The sequence below is a fragment of the Engystomops pustulosus genome, chromosome 5 (assembly GCF_040894005.1).
Source record: "Engystomops pustulosus chromosome 5, aEngPut4.maternal, whole genome shotgun sequence".
Taxonomy (NCBI): domain Eukaryota; kingdom Metazoa; phylum Chordata; class Amphibia; order Anura; family Leptodactylidae; genus Engystomops; species Engystomops pustulosus.
The window spans coordinates 192,297,070-192,319,547 of NC_092415.1; the positions used below are offsets into that span (position 1 = coordinate 192,297,070).

General features: G+C 42.1%; 1 protein-coding gene across 4 annotated transcripts in view; it reads right to left on the minus strand.

The window, feature by feature from the left end:
- The window catches only part of MLLT10 (MLLT10 histone lysine methyltransferase DOT1L cofactor), a 122,101-nt gene extending 109,919 nt beyond the window's left edge, over window positions 1-12,182 (minus strand). For 3 of the 4 annotated variants that reach the window (XM_072154191.1, XM_072154189.1, XM_072154188.1), the window contains exons 1-2: window positions 12,158-12,182; window positions 6,232-6,388 (exon numbers count right to left, since the gene is read on the minus strand). In XM_072154191.1, the coding sequence (XP_072010292.1) occupies window positions 6,232-6,388 (157 nt within the window). In that variant the 5' untranslated portion in view covers window positions 12,158-12,182. Of the gene's footprint in view, window positions 1-6,231; window positions 6,389-6,464; window positions 6,616-12,157 lie in introns of those variants that run through there. The other variant, XM_072154190.1, reaches the window with a different exon arrangement.
- Window positions 12,183-22,478: the final 10,296 nt, after the last annotated feature.

The following is a 22,478-nucleotide window of genomic DNA, read 5'->3' on the forward strand; positions in this document are numbered from 1 at the left end:
GTGCCAGAAGGCAGTGTAATCTCTGACTGGTGCAGGCAGGTAATAGGGGGGTGGGGGAGGGCGTCTGCTGGGAGCCGCCAGCTAAGGAATCCCTTTAACCCTTCCTCCGGCTCCGCACAATACACAAGAACAAAGGTATTTCCCTGGGAGGTTGAGTCCGGCCACCGGCTTCCTGCAAATCACTTACACAAGTCTAAGGCGGCGTTCACACTGTAACCCGGCTGTATGCACCACCCCCAACATAGACAAATGCAGGACCACTATAATAAGGCTCTATGTACGTGTTTTCATCTGCTTTCATTGGGCCGCGTTTACACTTTGCGTTCAGAGAGGGAGGCGCTAATCCTGAACGCAGATGTTCTGGGCCTGGTAATACAAGTTCTGCCGGTAAACACGTGTTGCTGGTTCCCGAATGAAGCGTCAAGGTGTAATCGCATCTGCGCTCGTGATTAGATCCTCCCTTTATCAAAGCAATAAATCGCGGCCTCGGGAACCCGATTCAACAAAACACAGACCACACACACAGCGCCCAGAACCAGAACAAACCTGTGAATGTGCTTTGAAGAGGGTGCACAAACTTTTGGACTTACCCCAATCAAAAAACATAAAACTCCCTTTAAGATTTACTTATGGTTTAGTGCGGCGCTTGTTCTGGAATCAAATGTAGCCCAACAGAACCCCCGGCGTCCTAACACTGCTGTGCCTTCACGATTTCCCTTTAACCCTTTAACTTCTTCCTACACAGAGGTGAGAAGAGACGTCCCCTGCTTCCTGTGACTACTATCGTCATTGCACGGGACTGCTGGACAGTGAAGGTAGTGGCACACGTGGCGCTTTGAAGCAGTCCGTGGCGCTTTGGGCCGCTTTGAAGCAGTCCGTTAAAAAATGCATGCGTTTTTTGAAAATGTATCCGTTTTTGAACGTTTTTTTCCCAATTATCTTAATTAAGATAATTGGAAAATGGACAAAAACATAAAAAAAAACACATGCGTTATTTAACGGACTGCTTAAAAACAGCCTAAAAACAGGTTCAAAACGCCACGTGTGCCTCCACCCTCAGACTGTGGTCACAAATTGCGTTTTGTTTGCATTTAAAGGGTGCGTTTTTATACAGCTGAAAAGGAGATTTGCCTAATTACATTGTTGTCAACATTGCGTTTACAAAATGCACACATTAACGCAATGCTAGCGCACGTGTTATAGTGGCAACAACTCATGAGTTAAGGGCTTATTCACATGGCCACATGTCCGTCCCCATAGACGGCAATAGCGGCATGGCCGGGCCGCACACCGCAAAAAGATGCAATAAAACGCAATGTGTAACCGCGGCCCAGGACCTGGCAGCCACATGTACAGGCCCAGAGAACCCCCGATGTTTCCCTCAAAATCCTACTACATCTGCAGGCAGCATCTTATAGGGCAGGAGGAGCTGAGCAGATAAGATGCTGCCTGCAGATAGGACACTAAGTACAATCTGCTCAGCTCCTCCTGCTCTATAACATGCTGCCTGCAGATAGGACACTAGGTACAATCTGCTCAGCTCCTCCTGTTCTATAACATGCTGCCTGCAGATAGGACACCATGTACAATCTGCTCAGCTCATCCTGCTCTATAACATGCTGCCTGCAGATAGGACACTATGTACAATAAGGGGTAAGTGACTGGAAAAAGTCACTTGCTCCCCCTGCTCTATAACATGCTGCCTGCAGATAGGACACTATGTACAATCTGCTCAGCTCCTACTGCTCTATAATATGCTGCCTGCAGATAGGACACTATGTACAGTCTGCTCAGCTCCTCCTGCTCTATAATATGCTGCCTGCAGATAGGACACTATGTACAATCTGCTCAGCTCCTCCTGCTCTACAACATGCTGCCTGCTGATAGGACAGTATGTACAATCTGCTCAGCTCCTCCTGCTCTATAATATGCTGCATGCAGAACAGAGACCTGTGTACAAAATGTAAGGTTCCCTTAAAGTGTCTTTATAATACAGCAAATTAAGAGTTGTACAACAGACTTATTTCCAAAACCCTACATGTCAGATTGAGGTTTTGCCTTAATTCCTATCACAATGCAGTAGAATCGTTGCAGACATCTCGCTGTCCATGTGCACAGAATGAATGGGGTGTTATAATACAGGGGCGCAAATGACCCGTTTCACGGGAGCAACAAGTGAAAAAAGTGACACTAACATCCACAAGCAGAAGGCGAGGAAGATACAGCGGAGGAGCCGCTCCTCTGGGCCTCATTTATTCCATAGCCCTCGTCCTTAGAGCCGCGCTCCGTCTATGATAATGTGATTCATACTTATGTATACAGGACAGAGGTAACTACTAACAATCAGCACATGGTACTTGGGCAGTGTTGGAAACATTTTGTGCCGAGCAAGGCCCGAGCTGTGCCGAGCAAGGCCCGAGCTGTGCCGAGCAAGGCCCGAGCTGTGCCGAGCAAGGCCCGAGCTGTGCCGAGCAAGGCCCGAGCTGTGCCGAGCAAGGCCCGAGCTGTGCCGAGCAAGTGGCTTCTAGCCTTCAACCGTCCAACACGAATTCCGATGTGCCCAAGTTATGCATCAGGCACAAAGCTGGCACTCAGCGCACAACATGGCACCATAATCAAAGCCACTGAGTCACCAGTCCTGACCTTGTGTCCCCCCCATTCTTCCAATGGTGGGAGATCCAAGAGACCAGATAGGGGATAAGTCCTTGATCCCTGGGAACACAAGCATTCACAAGAATTTGGGTGGGATTCTCTTACTACAATAGGACGACCCGACAGAACCACTTCAGCACTGCCAAAAATGGAAACGGAGCCATCATCAAAATGCATCTGTGTCCGGACACTCCATCAATTACTGAGAACGGGACCTCCTTTCCCATGATCAGTGGGGGTCCTAGCAGCAGCTCTATTTACCCGGGGCACCCAGGGAACCTCGTTTTTATGATCCCAGGGGAAGAGTCAGTGGTCGGACCCCCAAGTGATCAGACATACCCTATCCAGCGGACAAAGGATAGGGAACCCCTTTAAAAGGGTTATAACAAGTTGTATTGTTCATGCCCTATCCACATGACCTGACCGCTAAGGGTCTGACTGCTGAGACCCCCACTGATCATAGGAAAGGTAGCAGGACAAGGATGCATCCCCCTGTTCCATTCAATACTAGAATTGCTGAGCACAGCGCTCAGGTACAACCAACATTCTCATAGTATTGAATGGAGCATGGAAATCCATCCTTGTCTCACCACTCCATCATCTTTCGCATGATCAGTGGGGGTCCCAGGACCCCCACCAATCAAATTGTTACTTCATATCCATTAATAAAACTCTGCACACTGCCTTTTAAGGCTTAAAAGGAGTTTCCCAAATCACACATATCCTATAAGGATCTGTTATATAGGGCATGTCTGATCTCTTGGGGTCCGTTCTTGTGATAAGCAGTCTGACTGCTTCCAGTCATATTATTATCCTCTATCCACCGGATATAAAACATCTTACAACCCCTTTAAGGCTAAATTTGCAGCCAGATTAAAGGGGTTACCCATAATTAGAAAAAGACAGCCGCTTTCTTTCAAAAACAGCACCACACCTGTCTGATGGTAGGATCTGGTATTGCAGCTCAGCTCCACTACAAAGAACTGCGCTGTGATACCACCTAGAACCTACAAAAAGGGGTTGGCACAGTTTCTGCGGTTCCATTGTAAACCAAAAATTGACGGATCCATCAGCGCCAGACACCAAAACCCTCTAGCAGACATCCCACACTTATCATGGATACAACTCACGTTACTTTCTCTGCTATATGTGACACTACTTTAGCCAAAGACTCCACCACAGGAATCAACCAAGCCTTAAAGGGTTCAGCCAACGTTCCTCCCGACCCTCCACACATGCACACTCAGCCAAGCTTACACTAACTCCTAATACCAGGCCTGTTAATAAGGAACATCATTAAAACTTAGGACAATCCCTTTAAGAAACACAACAATAGTGAAGGATAGATGCATGACGTGACCTCCCAACCTTTGTGACAAGTTCAAGGGGTTGTCCAGTGCCACACTCATGTATAGGTGGTAAAGCCACATTCACATTAGTAAAGCCAAACTGCAGTTCCAGTGATTACCTGTAGACAAGTGTGGCGCTGTTTTTGAACAAAAGAAGCCAGGTCCTTCAGTGAAGAAAAGCATCTCTATTGGCCGTGACAACAATGATTACCAGCAACAAATCATATACAAACCACAGGCAGGCATGAAAACCAGAACACACAAGCAATGCCAGCTCTCTGCCCTAGGTGCACACTACAATAGAAATGTACCAACCTCTCCCAATTACTTTAAACAGTGAACACATATGTACCGGGCTGTAGCATACAGCTGGCACTGATGTGTAGTGCGAGGGGTGATGGGAAAGTGGCATCTGTTGGGGTAACCTTTAAGAGTGAGCAGCGGATCCTTGTACGAGGTATGTGGATGGCACAGGACGTATGTGGTTAACACTGGTAGGGCTGGTAAGTGAGGACAATGGCAGTAGGTGGCTGGCACCCATAGAACTGTTAGTAATGGTAGTATGTGGATGGCACTGGTGGTATGTGACTGGCACTGGTGGAACTTGTATGTGGGTGGTAGACTGGCACTGGTAGGGCTGGCATTGTATGTAAGGGCACTGGGGGCATGCGGCTGTAACTGGTGGCATGTAGCTGGTACTTGCAGAACTGCCACTGGAAACACTAGAGGTATGGGGTTGGCACTGGTATTACTGGGTGGCATGTGGTGACTGGTGACACTTGTAGCACTGGTGGTATGTGGCTCTAACAGGTAGTTTGGATTGGTGTATGATTAGCATTGGTAGGGCTGCCACTGGAGATATGTGGCTAGAACTTGAAAGACTGGCATTGGAAACACTGGTGGCATGTGGTTGGCACTGGTAGTACTGAGTAGTTTGTGACTGGCATTGGTGGCATATAACCGGCATTGGTGACACTTGTGGTATGAGGCTGGTGGCACTTGCATTAGTAGGGCTGGTGCTGGCAACATCTGGCTCGCAATAGTAGAAATCCCAAAGGAGGCATGCGGTTGGAACTATTGGCATGCGGCTGGTACTTGGAGGACTGGCACTGAAAACACTGGGTGGCATGTGGCTGGCACTGGTAGCACTGGGTGGCATGTGGCTGGCACTGGTAGCACTGGGTGACATGTGGCTGGCACTGGTAGCACTGGGTGACAAGTGGCTGGCACTGATGGCATGTGGGTGGCATTAGTAGGACTGTTGGGATGTGGGTAGTACTGGTGGGATGTGGGTGGCACTGGCAGCACTGGTGGGTTGTCCCTGGCAGCACTGATGTGACATGTGGGATGTCCCTGGCACTGGTAGCATGGCTGGGATGTGGGTGGCACTGCTAGTACTGTTAGGATGTGACATGTGGGCTGTGGCTAGTACTGGTGGCACTTGTAGTACTGGTGGTATGTGGTTGGCATGTGGGTAGTACTGGTAGTACTGTTGGGATGTGACATGTGGGTAGTAATGGTGGCTCTGGTAGCACTGTTGGGATGCGACATGTGGGATGTCCCTGACACTGGTGGCACTGGTAGTACGGTTGGCATGTGGGTAGTACTGGTAGTACTGTTGGGATGCGACATGTGGGATGACCCCGGCACTGGTAGCACTGGTGGGATGTGACATGTAGGATGTCCCTAGCACTGGGCACTGGTAGCACTGTTGGGATGTGGGTGGCACTGCTAATACTGTTGGGATGTGACGTGGGATGTGGGTGGTACTGGTGGGATGTGGGTGGCACTGGTAGCACTGTTGTGATGTGACATGTGGGATGTCCCTGGCACTGGTAATACTGTTGGCATGTGGGTAGTACTGGTAGCACTGTTGGCATGTGGGTAGTACTGGTAGTACTGTTGGCATGTGATGTGGGATGTCCGTGGCACTGGTAGCACTGTTGGGATGTGACATGTGGGATGTGGGTAGTACTGGTGGCACTGGTAGTACTGGTGGGAAGTAGGTAGCACTGATGGGATTAAGGTGGCACTGGTGGGATGTGACGTGTGGCAGCTCAGACGTGGCACTGGTGGGATGTGACATGTGGGATGTGACATGTGGGATGTGACATGTGGGATGTGACATGTGGGTGTGGCTGTTGGGATGTGACATGTGGGTGTGGCTGTTGGGATGTGACCTGTGTGCTGTGTGCTCCCTCCTCCTCGGGTGACAGCTCCGGGTCATTACCTTGGTGCACCGCCACATTACAGCCGTGCCCGTCGCAGTAGACCAGCGGGTTCTCGGCCCAGCCCCTCTCGTCCGAGCACACGCAGCAGCCTCCGATCATCTCCTTCATACTAGTCGTCAGCTCCTCGTCTGTCACGGCCAGATCCCCGGACACCATCTACAGGACAACAAGCAGCGGTTACTGGTGTGCGCTGCCGAGGCCCGGCCTCCCCGCCGCCCGCTGCCCGCATTACTCGCTCTGGAGCCGCCTCATGTCGCCGGGGCTGCCCGGACTGGCAGAGGGGGCCGGATCACGACGAGCACGAAAGCAAAGCACTGCGCATGCGCCCTGCTGACACCGATGTCAACCTCTGCAGGAGTGCCCCTACAGGCGGAAGGCTGCCACTGCAGCTGGGAAACGTGTAGTGCAAGTGCAGAGGCGTGGGAAATCCTAGGGCTGCGCTACCAATGGCAGCTTCTCCTCTCCCCCGCCTCCTCCCTGCTGCTCACACATGGCTCCAGAGTGCGCCCTGCCTACACACAGACACACAAGTCCTAGGGAAAGACTATGGTTATCCCTCTAACACACACGTGTCCTAGGGAAAGCTCATACTTGCCCCTCTCACACACTCACATGAGTCCTAGGGAAAGCTCATAACATGAAGCCCATAGCAACCAGATAGCATAGCAACCAGACTAGTGGGACAAAGTAGGAAATTAAGACAGCCCTTAATTGGTTGCTATGGACAACTGCAATAACTCAAGCTTCAATAACTTTTCTTCTATGAAATTCCTTTAATATGACATTTGATAATCCAGAATATCTAATATCCAGGATCTGGTTTCCAGTTTAACGTTTTAAGAGCACTTTTAAAACCCGTAATAAATACTTTTTTTTATATTTTTATTTTTTCACCTCCCGACATCATGGATTCTTTCTTTCAGGTCCACAAATAAAAAAGAATGGATTGTTGGAAAAAAATAGATGGCAAAACAAAACCTTTCCCAGCTTTGTCCGAGAAAGAAACGGACTGCACACAGATGATGGACCCATTTAGGGTGATGCCACACATGGCGTTTTGAACCCATTTTTGGTCTGTTTTTAAGGAGTCCGTTAAAAAACGCATGTGTTTTTTAAAAACACATCCGTTTTTGACAAGTTTTACCAATTATCTTAATTAAAACTGGTCAAAAACAAATACATTTTTTAACGGACTGCTTAAAAACAGACCAAAAATGGGTTCAAAACGCCATGTGTGGCATCACCCTTACCTCTATGGAAGTACATGGTCCGTGGGAAAGGAAAAAATAGTGCATGCCATGATTTTTCTAAATGCAGGCATTTGAAAAATGTTTCAAAGTTTCCCTGCTGGCAGTCCGATGCCCGTATTCACCTAGAGGTGCCGGCCTCTTCGTGGATACGGCCACAAACTCCGCCCGGTCCGGCCAGTAGACCAGGTCTGAACTGGTGGAGTTTTTTTCTAGATTTTCGCCCGTTCATGCCCCTGCTCGCCTTCTTCCCTTCCCACTCCCCACCCACTCTCCAGAGCCAGTGTCTGACTGTGGTTAAATCGATGCGGTGACATCATAGTAACATCAGCGACGATCCCGCTCAATACTACTAAGGGGTTCTCGTGCTAAAGAAAGTTACCGTATCCCATATTTTACTTTGGAAATAGAGCGGCAAAATCCCAGATTGTTGGAGAAGGGGAATATATCCCAAACTCCAAACCTCAACCAGGCTTTAAAAGACATCTAACATCAGCTTCCTGGATGGTAGACTAGTCCTACTCACATCATCTGCCAGGAACAGCTTTTATAATAACCTAGAACACCGCAATTTGGATGAAAAATAGAGTTTACAAATACAGGCGGTCCACCTGACTTACAGACGACCCCTAGTTACAAACGGACCTCTGTATGTTGGTAATTATTGTACTTTAGCCTTAGGCTACAAGAAACAGCTATTACAGGTATCACAGGTGTCTGTAATGAAGCTTTATTATTCATCCTGGTTCTAATGACAATCCAACATTTTTAAAATCCAATTGTCACAGAGACCAAAAAAAATTTTCACTGGGGTTACAATGATAAAACAGTTCCGACTTACATACAAATTCAACTTAAGAACAAACCTATAGAACCTATCTTGTACGTAACCCAGGGACTGCCTGAATGCAAATTACCCTGAGACGCTAAGGGTGAAGACACACGTGGCGTTTTTAGGCCGTTTTTGGGCCGTTTTTAGTTAGTGCATCTTCAAATCGTAAAAAACGCATGCGTTTTTCACCAGTTTGAATTAAGATAATTGGTCAAACCTGTCAAAAATGCATGCATTTTAAAAAAAACTCATGCGTTTTTTGCAATCTGAAAACGCACTAACTAAAAACGGCCCAAAAACGCCACGTGTGTCTTCACCCTAAGGCTTACGTCACCTGAACCTCTCTCGACTCCACCGGCTTATAATTTATTCAAAACCCCACCACCCCCACCCCCTTCAGCCTATTTTTCATCCAAATCGCTGCGAACTAGGTTATTATAAAAACTGTTCCTGGCAGATGATGACGGAACGAGCATGGGAATAGGACTAGTCTACTATCGGTGAATCTGATGGTACACATCCTTTAAAACCTATTCATTCCATCATTGAAGCAAGAACTGCTGACATGAGTCTTGTGAGGGCCGGATTGACAGAATAATTCTTTATATACAGAGCACATGGAATATTCTGACTGGAAATAGTCGCCATCTGTAGGTACCAGTCTGACGTCTAGCAGTGGACAGGCCTGAGCTGACAGAGTGCTGAAACGCCGCTACGGGCGCCTAAAGCTTTTTATTTAATAGCTGCTTAACCTCAGTTGGCCTCCCAGACTTGTGTACAGTAACATGGATGGCCGCCGCTGCTACGACTAAACTCTGCGAGCGGCGTGCCAAGTCGCTGTCAGATGCCCGGTTGGTGAAGGAACTTGGACAAAACTTTTAAAATTTGGAACAGGGGCTGCTTTGGCCTGTGCTATGTGGCTGGCTTTCATTGTTGTCATGCAAATTTTAGCAAAAAGTGATGGAGATACACAGTGGCTGGCGGCAGACGTACATAAGAGAACGTGAAACATATGTACACTATAAAATATGCAAGAAATTAGGATTATATTTCAACGGGAGGCAGTTTCACAGGGTTTCCCTACGGCATGTGCAATCGTCTGCCCCAGTCATCTTTGGGTGCAACGAGGGTACATCGGACCCCCTGTTCTCGTGATCTGTGGGGGTCCCATCACTGAGTTCCTACCGATCAGCAAGTTAGTCACTATCCTGTCGTTAGGGCAAAACCTGCTTAGATGGGACAACCCCTTTAATATATCAGTTGCAGATTTCGTTTCAAGGGTTGCACCAAGAATTATTATTACAGAATATTGGATAACAATCTGATGGGTAGAGGTCTGACTCCTAAGACCCCCACCAATCACAAGAATGGTGGTCCCATTCTCACTAATGGTATGAATTGGTCCTGCTGTTTCATTCAATTCTATAAAAGAGGCTACGGCCTCATAGTAGATTTGGCTGCAGTCTCTGCCAGTTCGGAACAGATAAGTCTGGATCTTACCTGGAGGAGATTTTTGTTATGGTCTACAGTGGGCCAGCGTGTTAACGACAAAAAACTGGCAGAGAAGGCATAATAAATCTGCACCAAAGTGTTAGGCCCTGTGCTGACATTGCATATTAGTGTTGTTTTAGACAACCATGCTCAGTCCATGTAAAAGGCCACTACATGGTCCGTGATTTGCAGACCGGCTCTGGTGGTCTGAAACTATGCCTCTAAATACGTTTGATCCAGAACATAAATTTAAAGAATTCAACTTTTGCAATGGTCCAGCTTAGTGAACCAAAAACCTAAGAGATGACACCTGTATTCCTGGATAGGTCAGGGGCTCTGTTACAGATTTTGTATTGGGACCCAGGAGCTTCATGTTACACCTCTAGGGGGGCTCCATGTTGTGGCTCTTTTTCATTTCCAACTATCAGAGGACACTGTGCAGGTGGTAACAAAAAGTCGCAGCGCTATCGTATGTCAGGGAGAAAACTTCCAGGAATAAATCTTGTCATTACGGAGCCCGTCTGCGAGTATTAGGAGAAGCAGGCACAGCACAGGTGTACACGCGAGGATGGCGACGCTGCTGATTACCCACCTGTTTCTGCGGAGGGTATAATTAATCACGGCCTCATGAGATGAGGACGGCGAATGGATGGGGAATATTTCGCATTTAGATTCAACACAAAATAGCTTGGATTATGTGCTCATTGTTCACACCGTGAGATCATGTTTTCGCGTCAATTTTATAAACCAAAAAAATTTCCTCGAAATTGCATTTTGCCCATTTTTTGAAGCCCTGCTACATGTACCATATGTTAATTGCCAGTCAGAATCTTGCACTTTTTTATTATTTCAAACAGCACACACAGGGAGACATGGAATTTGTTTTGGTCCACACACTGTACAGGCACTCTGATATCTAGCCGCAGGAAAAAACTAACAAGCCTAATATCCTGAAGTAACTAAACCTTTGAAGCATTTTTTTTACTTATTTTAAAAATTAATAGAGCAGGTGATAATAGTAAAGCTTGTTATATACCTCATTAAGTAAAGAAGCTTCTCTGTGCCTTGTTTCTGCTTCTTTCACCTGTAGTGAGTAGTGTATCTGAAAGCCTTCTGACAAATAATGATCAACTCTTAGAGAATATTTACCTTTATGATACAGCTCTGTGAGGATATTAGACTATGCAAGGACTGCCTGTTAAAGCGGTTGGCCACTTGTGTAATGAAAAGTTATACAATTTTGCAATACACTGTCATATTTATCAGGACCTCTGCGCAAAATGCTAGCTTATTGCCAGAACTTGTGATTATTTGCCCCAATCCGCCACCTTCACGCCAGTGGGGCGTGATGGGGGGGGCACAGCCGGCCGAATGGCGTTACAGTCCCCGCGCTGGTGCACTCGCTGCTGCTGCCGGCGACTTTTCATATGGCGTAGAATAAACGCTGCGCTGCCAGCTTCCCCAATACATCAAGAGGCTTCCTCCTCTTGATGTATGCCGCTGCGGAAATGCAGCGGCGGGGCTATCAAACGCTGCCCCTCTGTATTAATTCTTCACGGTTTTCTAGATCTGCTTGTTGTACTGCTATAGAAAGATTCTATGTTTGCTTCCAGTGGATAGAGATGTCCATGGTGATGTAATGGACTCACAGATGTGTGAGCCGATATTATCACAGAGAGTAATCAAATCCATGTGATAATAAGAGCTGATGCACCTGCATGTCCATGGATAGATTTATCTCCACTGGAAGTAAACATAGAATCTTTCTTTAGAAGAGATCTAGAAAACCGTGAGGAATAGATACAGAAAATATATTGGAAAATTGTACAAGTTTTCACTATACAAACAATATCAATTATTTTCTATTAAGTGGCCAACCCCTTTAACACCTTACAGACAGTCCGTGGATAATCTAATATCCTTACAGAGCTGAATCATAAAGGGAGATATTCTCTAGGAATGGAAATAGTTGATCATTATTTGTCAGCAGGCTTTCAGATACACTGCTCACTACAGGAGAAAGGAGCAGAAACAAGGCACAGAGAAGCTTCTTTACTTATAAAGTTTACTTATAATCTGCACTTTTGATTCTAAAATATTGTTAAAAGTGAAGTTCCGCTTTTAGGGACAATCCTAGTGGCCCTATTATAGCCAATATGAATTAAAATATCCATTAAAAAAACTAAGCAACACTGGAGTTTTGGCGTTTTTTTGTGACTTTAAAAAAATGTTCTGAAATGTTATTGTGAGGAAAGAAGGCTAATTAACCACCGAATAATTACCGAATAATAACCACCGTCGCTTGTCTGTATTATTAATTTTTTATGTACATGACCACATGTCATGTATAGTTACCTTATCGTGCAAGCCATATTGTATCTTCAGGAGGTTCCAGGGCCCTTCTTTTTTTGGTTCGCCGGGTTCTGTTGCCGGTATCAGGCTTCTTTGGGTTTTCCATGTTTTCTCACCAATCACTCTGTCTCAAAAAAGAGAAAATATATTGTAACATGTATGATAAAACTCTATTATATTCCCTCACCGGTTTAGCATTCATATTTTTGAGGCCTTTGCAGAGCAGAATGTGTAAAAGTGGCCCAAAAAAATCACGTTAAAGTGTCCCGCTTTGGCAACAATGAGCCCAGAAAGTCTGTGGGGATATATACCAGCACTTTGTGTGGCAGCCAGGGGTGTAAATACAGTGGTAGCAGCCATAGCAGCCGCTTCGGGACCCGTAGTGTCAAGGGGCCCGCCATCCGACCTGACACTAAAGAATGGAGGATGCGCACCATTATTTACATATTATATTGCACATTGTACACCATAATATGTATATAACATATATGTTTTATATATATATATATATATATATATATATATACATATATATATATATATATATATATATATATATATGCTGTGTGTGTATATTTGTGATGTGTATATGATATATATGTGTGTATATATGTGAGTGTATAAATGTATGTGTATGAATGAAGAACTGCATATATATATATATATATATATATATATATATATATGTATAATCTTTTAAAAAGGGTTGTCCATTACAAGCAGTCTGCCTCCTGACAGGCAGATGACTCCTACCATCTAACTGATTCTAGTTAAGGTGATGTCCATTTACACCAGACTCATGTCACTTTCACTTACTTTCTGTTATTTATATTGTACCCAGTATTCTGTAGTGATGTATACAGATCGCTGTTAGGCCTCTTGTGTGCGAACATCATGTTCACCATGAAGCCAGACATCATAATTTCTTTTGTTGTGCTTGTAAGATCAAAAGTTGCAAAATGTGAACGCACACTTAGACTACCTGCATGTGAGCCTTGCAAAAATCGGCCATAAAAAAATGGCCGATGTGCTTCAGTCTGGCATACGTTTTTCTCCAATCCTCATGAAGGATAGTCTATGGATGATCCGTGATAATCAGAGATAAACACTTCTGACTAGGACACGCTCTACTTTTTAATAGACCTGTCGTACAGTCCATCAAGTAGGTATTGCATTTCATGTAGCCATGTGTTGTATGTTCTCAGGGCCGGCTCCAGGTTTCCGTAGGCCCCTGGGCAACAGAGCCTCAGTGGGCCCCTTTGCATTAAACTCACGTGGCAGCATTAAATATTCAGAAACCAACTAAAATATTCCCTAGTTTATCATTCCCAAACAGCCCTGTCATGGGTGTTTTATATACAGCCCCCTCATAGTTTAACTATATACAGCCCCGTTGTGGTTCTATCATATAGTGCCCCCTCACCCCTCACCAGGCACTGCCAGGCTGTTGGGGACTGAGATTCAGCTATGTGAGGCCCCCTATCAGCTCTGGGCCCCCGGCAATTGCCAGGTATACCCAGTGCATGCGCCTGCCCTGTATGTTCTGCAGCCAAATTGAGCGACAAAAAAATAAAAGTTGTGAGTGTCGGAAAAGAACCTTAATTGTGGCACTGATATAATAAACATGGCGCAAAAAAAAATGTGTCCTCCAAAAAACTGACCTAAAGAAAATAAGAATTGGCCCCCAAACAGTGCAGTTAGCCTAATACGATGTGATTCCAGCTATGTAAAGCAAAAAAGTATAAAAGCAATCAGAGCTGTAAGTTAGCATGGATGCATTGTTTATACAAAACAAAAATATTTTATTTATTTTTTATTTTGCAAAATAATCAAAGTTTATATAAGTCAACTTCATTGGATGATCAGTGATAGGTCACAGCAGCACAATGCATGAGCAGCGCTCGCCGGTCCTGTCTGAGGCACAAGGGGTTAAGCTGCCTTCCCTTCCCCCTTTCTAGAACCACCCATTTCCAGTGCAGTGATAGTAAAAGGAGAGGGGCAGCTGGCTCTGGATTACAGAGCTGGGAAGCAGAGGCAGAGCTGCAGCCGCTCATCATTAACCTCTTTGTTGCTGAAAAGCAGAACATGAATGGGATTTTATGAGAGTACAAGCAATAAATATAAGAGAGTGCTGACACCTACAATGAGGGGGCAATCATAGACGTTAATAGCGGATTTTTGGGTATAGAAGCTTGGGAATCCATAGATGATTTCATAGTACGTACCCCCCCCCCCCATCTTATGGTTTGCATTTACAAGCATAGACGAGATTTCAACCTCTTCCACAGTCGCCACAAGACGACAACATAAAAATTGCAATGTATTGACTCTCCCCTTCCACATTCTAACGCGGCAGCCGTAACGTTGATGCCACCAATGCCGCCTGTTTTGTCAACTGTCTACATCAACGCCACGGAAAACAGAACTATCTTTGTACACAACGTTGTGTAATTGTGTACGCATCTTTCACATGATAAATGAAGCTCATGGTCCAGTGCCTCAAATTAGTGCAATTGGGAAAAGGGGGGGGGGGGGGGGCTCTGTACCAAATAACATCAATTTAATGCAATGATCCTCGCTTCAAAGAGCTTGGCTCAACTCAAGTGTATGCATGAGGCCACAGATGTTGTGAATCCAAGAAAATGTCTTCTCGTGGAGCCAAGGAACTAACGAGATAGTGAAATTTTTTCCTCTTAACCTCTTTATTTTACACTAGTGGACACAATCCTGACAAGTCCTACAGAGTCGATGACTCCCTGTGCAATGTTTACTTACCGAAGGCCTATTATCCCATGGCATTCCTTAGATAAGATCGGCTGTTTGCAGTGGACACCCTATTGTCCTCCTATTCTACTAAAATATAATAAGTAGCGTCAGTAAGCAGCTGACAATTTGGTTGTTTTTTTCAGTTTTTTTTTTGTGTTTACGTAAGACTCTACACGTTAAATCCCATTGCTTCTATTAATTCCTGTAGGCAGTGGCTGTTTTGGGATTTTCCACATGTTCATAAATTAGATTAGACTTTGATTTCTGGTTTCGGTAACGTCTGCAGACAATCTCCTCAAAAGTTTTTATTTCATTCATTTCTTTACACGTATTTTGTCAAATAATATAAAGAAAGAGATCCGTCAATGCGTTAAATTTATTTCTATGGGATTCTTCATGTCAATTTTTTTTTTCCCTAAAAAAAAACTAATTAGTCCCTTATTTATTGTATTGTGTTAGTTTCATTTTGTTGCATTAAAATGTATTTTTTTAAAAAGTGTACTTTTTTTGAATTTTTTACAATTTGTCTTGGTCCAAAGGCATAGAAATGTGAGAATACGCTCTCTCAATATTGGGGCCCTTTACATGGGTAATTATAAATTTGCCGTAACAAGTGCTCATTGACATCATTCCACGTTGATCGGAACTCGTTTAATTTTATTTTCACGTATAATTATGGGGAAGGGTCTGAAGGAAACAATAGCTTTTGCGATCATTTCATACATTTACATTAGTGCTGGTTCCCCTCCTCTGTTTACATGAGGGGTAGAACTGGCAAAAATTTTTTTTTTTTTTTTTAATTAAATAAAAGTCCATTTTTTTTTTTTAATCAATATTTGTTGGATCATTGTTTACCTTTACAAGTCAATGAATGCGTACAGATGGCTGATGGGTCTGATCATTGCCTTGTCTTACGTTCTATATTTGGATTATATCTGATATAAGTGATGACATTTCTACATCTGTTTTCAACAATGTTAGTTTTTTTTTTTTTTTTAACTAGCATGTGAGGCCAAGTAAATAAGTGCATGCAGAGGGTCCACTCTATTCATTTCTTATTTGCTGAAGATGGCCTTGAATTGTACATTACAGTAACCACTCTAATGCAAGAAAGATTGACTCAAGGTCTAGGCCTTATTATCGGTTTAGCTGGTAGGACCCGAGCCCAAATTATAAAAATATGTGTCGCAAACACCATTAGTTGCATTTATAAAAAAATGTCTTTGTTGTGGAGATGTGCCCCCCCCCCCTTTCCCATTTGCACCAACTCACTAAGTGTCCTATATGACTTTTTTCCTCCCCTAGGAACAAGTGCTCAAATTGTGAAATACAAGAAATGTAATTAACCACTAAGATAGAAGAATAAGTGTTCTCATCACGGCTGTAAATATAGTACTTCAAGATGCTAAGGGTAATTGTCACCACACAGGTCTGAATTTTTTTTTTTTTTTGCATATCTCATTAAGGCCTCCTTCACATTCACGTTTTATTTTTCACCATTTTGTGCATGTTTTTTGTGCTTCAAGTTTTCTCTGCAGGTGTTTTCGGTTTTGTTTTTTAGCATGAAATACATGCCTATAGGACTATTTTCCTATAGGGAGAAGCCTTTATATATATAAAAAAAAAAAATAACAGAAAAAAATATAAAACATAATGATATCCACATCATGCAGTGGGGTTTTTTTTTTTATTTAATTTTTTTTAATTTAATTTAGAATTGATATTTCACTAAGAAATAACATCTGGTTGCAAAATTGTGTAAAAAAATAAGCCCTTGACTTGTTTTACAAGTTTCAGCGAATTACTATAATTAAAAAAAAAATTAAAATGTATAAAATAATAATTATAAAATATATAAAGACTCATTGTTAATCTCATGCAAACTACTGTAATTAATAAAAATATATAAAAAAAATGTAATAAAATAATAATTAAAAAAATAAATAAAGACTCATTGTTAATCTCATGCGTTTGCTACAATGAATAAAAAAAAAATATTTAAAAATTGATAAAATAATAATTAAAAAAATATTTAAAGACTCATTGTTAATCTCAATCATATTCATATTTCCCGTATAATTATCACTATATCTTTCTGTTGAGAGTAAAATATTATTTTGTCCTTTCAATAAAAATAACCATAATAAATAAAAAAACACAGGATGAATGTGGAACTTAACATTTTCCTGTTTTTCCCCCCATCTATGGCCTACCTTTGGTTATGATATCATGGTGTGATGATTACTTGCTAATTAATTTAATAGACAGCATGCGCAGTTAAATATTTTTTTGCCATTGAGTGAAAGGTAGGGTGCACTGTTATCTTTAACAAGTGAACAGTAGATTAAAGACCCCTAGTAAGACATTTAACATAATACACTTCCTAACAAAAAAAAAAAGCAGACTTTGTAATCCTTTCATGCAGTTCTCTATATTTAGACCCCTTATTCCCATGAAGATTATAAACACCATTTTTATGATTTTCTCATTCACATACAACCAGTTCAACATTTTTAAAGTACACGCCCCAAGAAAATAAACCAGATCCCCCACCCATTGCACGTTTTTGTAATCTATTTTTACTTTGAATGCTAAAAAAAAATCATTAATTTTAGAATCAATGTGCACTCATTGGTTAATTGTATTGTTAAGATTTGAGAATTTTTAAAAAAAAAATCTCAACAAAAAAAATAAAAAAAAATTCTAGTTAGAGTAGATCTTCTCAAAGGCTAAACATTCATAAAAAAAAATTAAAAAAAAATTAATACCTCCAAAATAAAAACTAAATGGGTTCATTTTTGAAAAGTGGAGGACAAATGGTTTCCCTGTGTTGAGTGTAGAACAGACTATTTAGTGGCTTGAACTAATTTAACTGGAGATTCCTTTCTGACATTTAGGAGCTTGAAATTTATATTTTAGGTTAAAAGCCATATATATATAATATTTATACCTGGATCCAGTGCAGATGTTCACTTAAACACACTTGCTTGAAAAGAAGACTAGTTTAAAAAAAAAAATTCTTGGGCATCTGTATTTTTTTTAGCATTTTTTTTTTATTATTGTGCTTTTTGTAATTGTTATACAAGTTGCAGCGAATAAATAATATTTGTCCGCGTGACTTAATCCTTTGTGTTCTACTCAGAGAATATTTGGGGAATATCTGTGGCTGGATTTTCCCTATTGAAAAACAGATTTGAGGAAAACCCTCACAATGTTATACAGAGAGGGAGACTGCTCATGCTGTGCCTTTGGGAAAAATCCTTGTATTGCCACGACCCTAATGTGCTTTTTTCCACTTGATGCACTTGGAAAAAAAATCATTAGGAAAACAGCATAGACTTTTTTTTTTTTTTTACGGGCAGTGAATTTCAGGAGGAGGAGGCCTGTGTGGACATAAATAATAGCCTTTATTGGTGTATACATTTATATCATCATATAAAATATTTAAGCTTCAATAAATCTAAAAAAAAAGCAAAAGAGACTTATAACCGTGTAATGTATACAAGCTTAAAAAATTGGCATTGTATGGAAATAAAAAAAAAATTGTACTCTCTAGGAAATGTATGATAATACAAAGTTTTGAACAGATATAAAAATGTATGACTTATTGTATTAAGTATGTATCCTCATCATAATTTTTTTTTTTTAGAAATAAAAACTTAAAGAGAAAGGGAGGATTTGAAAAGGATCTGTGTTTCTGTAAAAAGAATGTTAAAAAAAATCGCAAAAAAAAAATGAAATGAAATCTTAAAATTAAGTACCATATCTAAATGGAAATTAATTAGAACATTTTAAAATTAGCCAATGATGTGTGTTGAAAATTCCAAGTTAATGTACTTTTTTTTTTTTTTAATAAGTTTTTATAAGTTTTAAAAATAGCTTGAGCCCATGGCAGAAAACAAAGCAAGTCAAATGTTTTGTTTGTGTTTTACAGCCCCAGGTCCAATCAATGGGTCAACACAGAATGTGACCACCATTTGGGTTTCAACATGGAAGCATCAAAAACCATGGCAAAAACGGCAAGTCAATGGGAGATATCCTTACATATTCGAGGTGGACTTTAACACAGAAGGCGCATCAAAGTTTGTGTGGCATCAAATTACTATAAAAAAAAAGTGAAAATACACAATTGTTTTTGCCATTTATGATATTCACACACCTCTTTTACAAAATATAGAAGAAATTGGGAAAATTGGGAACTCTATGTACTGAATGCTTTGTTGAGACAATGTTAGAGGAACAGTCAAAGCTAATTCATTGAATAATACATGGTGCAGGGCCTGAAGGGAGGAGCATGACCTATTGTCATTGTATTCCTAGAACCTTGGTAGAACCTGGAGTCATGTTCCTCCCTTCAGGCCCTGCACAAGGTATAATCCAATGAATCAGCTTTGACTGAAGGGTTCCTTTACTTCTGGACTTTCAGTATACTCCTCCCCTAGGACACTATTACAACGTACACGTCAAATCTATAGCCAGTATGTGACTACATACCCTACAGTTGTAGACATCGCCAATAAGCTGACCATATATTCAGGATTTCCCAGTTCCTCTATAAAGGTCATCTTTGACAGAAATGCCATAAGTTAAAACCACAATTCAGAGAAAATTACTGATCGATTGCCGCTTAGGCCTTATTCACACCTCTCCATGGACAGCACACAAGACTAATAATATCAAGGACGGGTATTGTAATGTATGGTTAAAACACAAAGGAACAACATTTAAAAAAATATTATTTTACGTTGACTTTGTATGCCATCATATGAGCACAAGGATGGCGTCAGTGAGCTGGCTGTGATCTTTACCAAACTTACATTCGAGACATTGCTCCACTAAATGGACCATGTCCCTAAAAATACAGGGAATTCTAACTGGACCCAGGTATAAATCTAAGCTCTATGCTGCCTGAGGTGAACTATAGAACAGCGCCCCCTCTGTCTTATCCAATTGTAATGTATCAGGTTATTTTTTTAGTAAGTGGGCTCTCCATGCAGTGACTCACACCCATTCTGACATAAGGTCTGAAGAGACACTGCACTGCCTTCCCTCTTTCCGCAAGTGGTGCTGCCTGAGGCAAGAGGCTCAACTCACCTCATGGATGGTGCACCCTTGACTGGACCCCTTAAAGTTAATCAATGTGTGTCCTAAAAAATATAATTTTTAGTTGTCAGGTCCTGCTCTATAGCAGGTCACTGTGCCCCCTGATGCTGCTTATCATCTTTCTGCAGCTGGTGCCGCCTGAGGCAAGAGGCTCAACTCACCTCATGGATGGTGCACCCTTGACTGGACCCCTTAAAGTTAATCAATGTGTGTCCTAAAAAATATAATTTTTAGTTGTCAGGTCCTGCTTTATAGCAGGTCACTGTGCCCCCTGATGCTGCTTATCATCTTTCTGCAGCTGGAGCCGCCTGAGGCAAGAGGCTCAACTCGCCTCATGGATGGTGCACCCCTGACTGGATCCTTTAAAGTTAATCAATGGGCGTCCTAAAAATACACCACCGCAAGGCAATACCAGAGCAATGTCCCGTGGCCTTTTGGATAAAAGAACTTGACCAAATCTTGGCCAACTATTGAACAAAACATTAAAAATCACCAGTTTTTCTTACAAATTTTTAACTCTTTGCAGGTTTTTAATACAGGATGATTTATCACATTTAGATATTACTTCTTAGATGAGATCAAATAGTTTAAAAACACAGGGACATGCCCAGAATATTCCAATTCCTGTAACTATGTTTATGGCCTGCATACAAGCAATGTCCAGCCAAAGATCATTTCCAGCATATCCTGGGTATTGTGCTGTATTACCAGGATAGGAGACTATTTTTGTCTTCAGCTCTAAGAATATTCCTTTGGTTTTAATATGGAATAATATTGGTTCTGATCCAGCAAGTAGTGTCTGTATGTGATAAATGATATGACTCCTCCTGTACTGTAAAGCTGCTAATAACCGCAGTGTTAGGCCATAGATTAATTATGTGGCCTTCTCTTTACGAGGGATTGGTGATTTTTTTTGACAGCATGCTGGGTCAAATCTAAACAACGGCAACATCTGCATGGGGTTTGTTTCATCCTGCCTGTGCTTCCATTGGTTTCGCCCACCCCAAAAATATCATGATGGGTAACAGCATTTTTTCAGAAGGAAATAAATTGGTTGCAGTAGGCTCCATACCAGTTAAAAGGTTAATCAGGCTTCCTTAATTTTTATAATATGGGCTGTCAGATAACCTAAGCCACAATAGCTAAACATATCTTTGAAAACAGCAGTCCAGCTATCCCTATATTGTTCCTACAGATGCCTATAAAGTTCCACAGTCCATTTGTAAAGATGACTCGCCATCTATGCATATTCATGCTCCTCTAGCTTCCAGATTGACAAAAGTCTTTCTTTCTCTTCAGCCAGGTCAACTTGGCTCTGCTACATTAGCCACTCCTCCCTCAGGAATGAGTGAGATGCTGCCTGTGTGTGACTGAGTGAAGAAAAATAAGCTCCCGTATGAATTTTCTTCAGCAAACCACACAGCCAGCGTCTCTCATTCCTGAAGATGGGGGAAGTGAGATGGAGGTGCGGCTGAGCAGGAAGTACATGAATATGCCAGACTCAGGGCCCACCAGTGAAATTGATTCTGAGGGCCCACCTAATGCTACAGGTGATATATTACCTATACTTTCTTAGACCGCATTTACAGGATGCGTTTTGATTGTGTTTTGAAATGCTGTGCAAATGCATCAGGCAAAATGTATCTCAAAACACATCATTAATTATTTAAAATTCATGTATTTTGAGGTGTCAGTCCGACCCTGTTTGCATAGATGGTGGGTTAACTTTATGAATGGAGCTTTATAAGCATGGGGACAAACAATATAGGGATAGTAGTACTGCTGTATTATAGCAGTTGTCAAAGATATGTTCAGTCAGTGTGAGTTAATTTTACTGATGGTTACTTTTAAAGGAGTTTGCCAATGAAAGAAAGTTCTTAAATTTTATTCCCCTAGCGATGTTTACACTAAAAAGATAATTTTAACCACTTACAATTTTAGTCATTTTTTTGGCTGTTTTTAGTTCCTTCAATCAGTGATGGTCAGTGTTAGATTCAGCATTGTGGTCGGGGACTAACTGATTAGACACTTCATGATTCCTCTGTGCTATGAGATGCTGTGTGCTGGCAATGTGCTTAGATTATCATGGTGTAGGGTTAAGCTACACTTTAATTTAGCTTCTGAAAATTCTCCTAGTATTTGATACATAGAAAGAGAGAGATGAGACAGATCAGAGTCATGAGATGGATATAAGACACAATGACACACTCAGCTCTGCTATCTCACCTAATCAATAAAGCACTGCAATACCCCCCTCCCTTCGGATCCAGAGCTTATCTTGTTTGTAGAGCTGCTGATGTTTCCTCTGCTCACTGCAGCTGGACAGAAGGTGCCTGTGTCTGTGGTGCTCTCTACCTCCTGTCCCTTTCGCTGCTCCTGCAATACAAGAGAAACTAGAGGAATCTGCCCGACCATAGTCAGGAGTTTATGGTCGTATCCAGGGACAACCAAAATG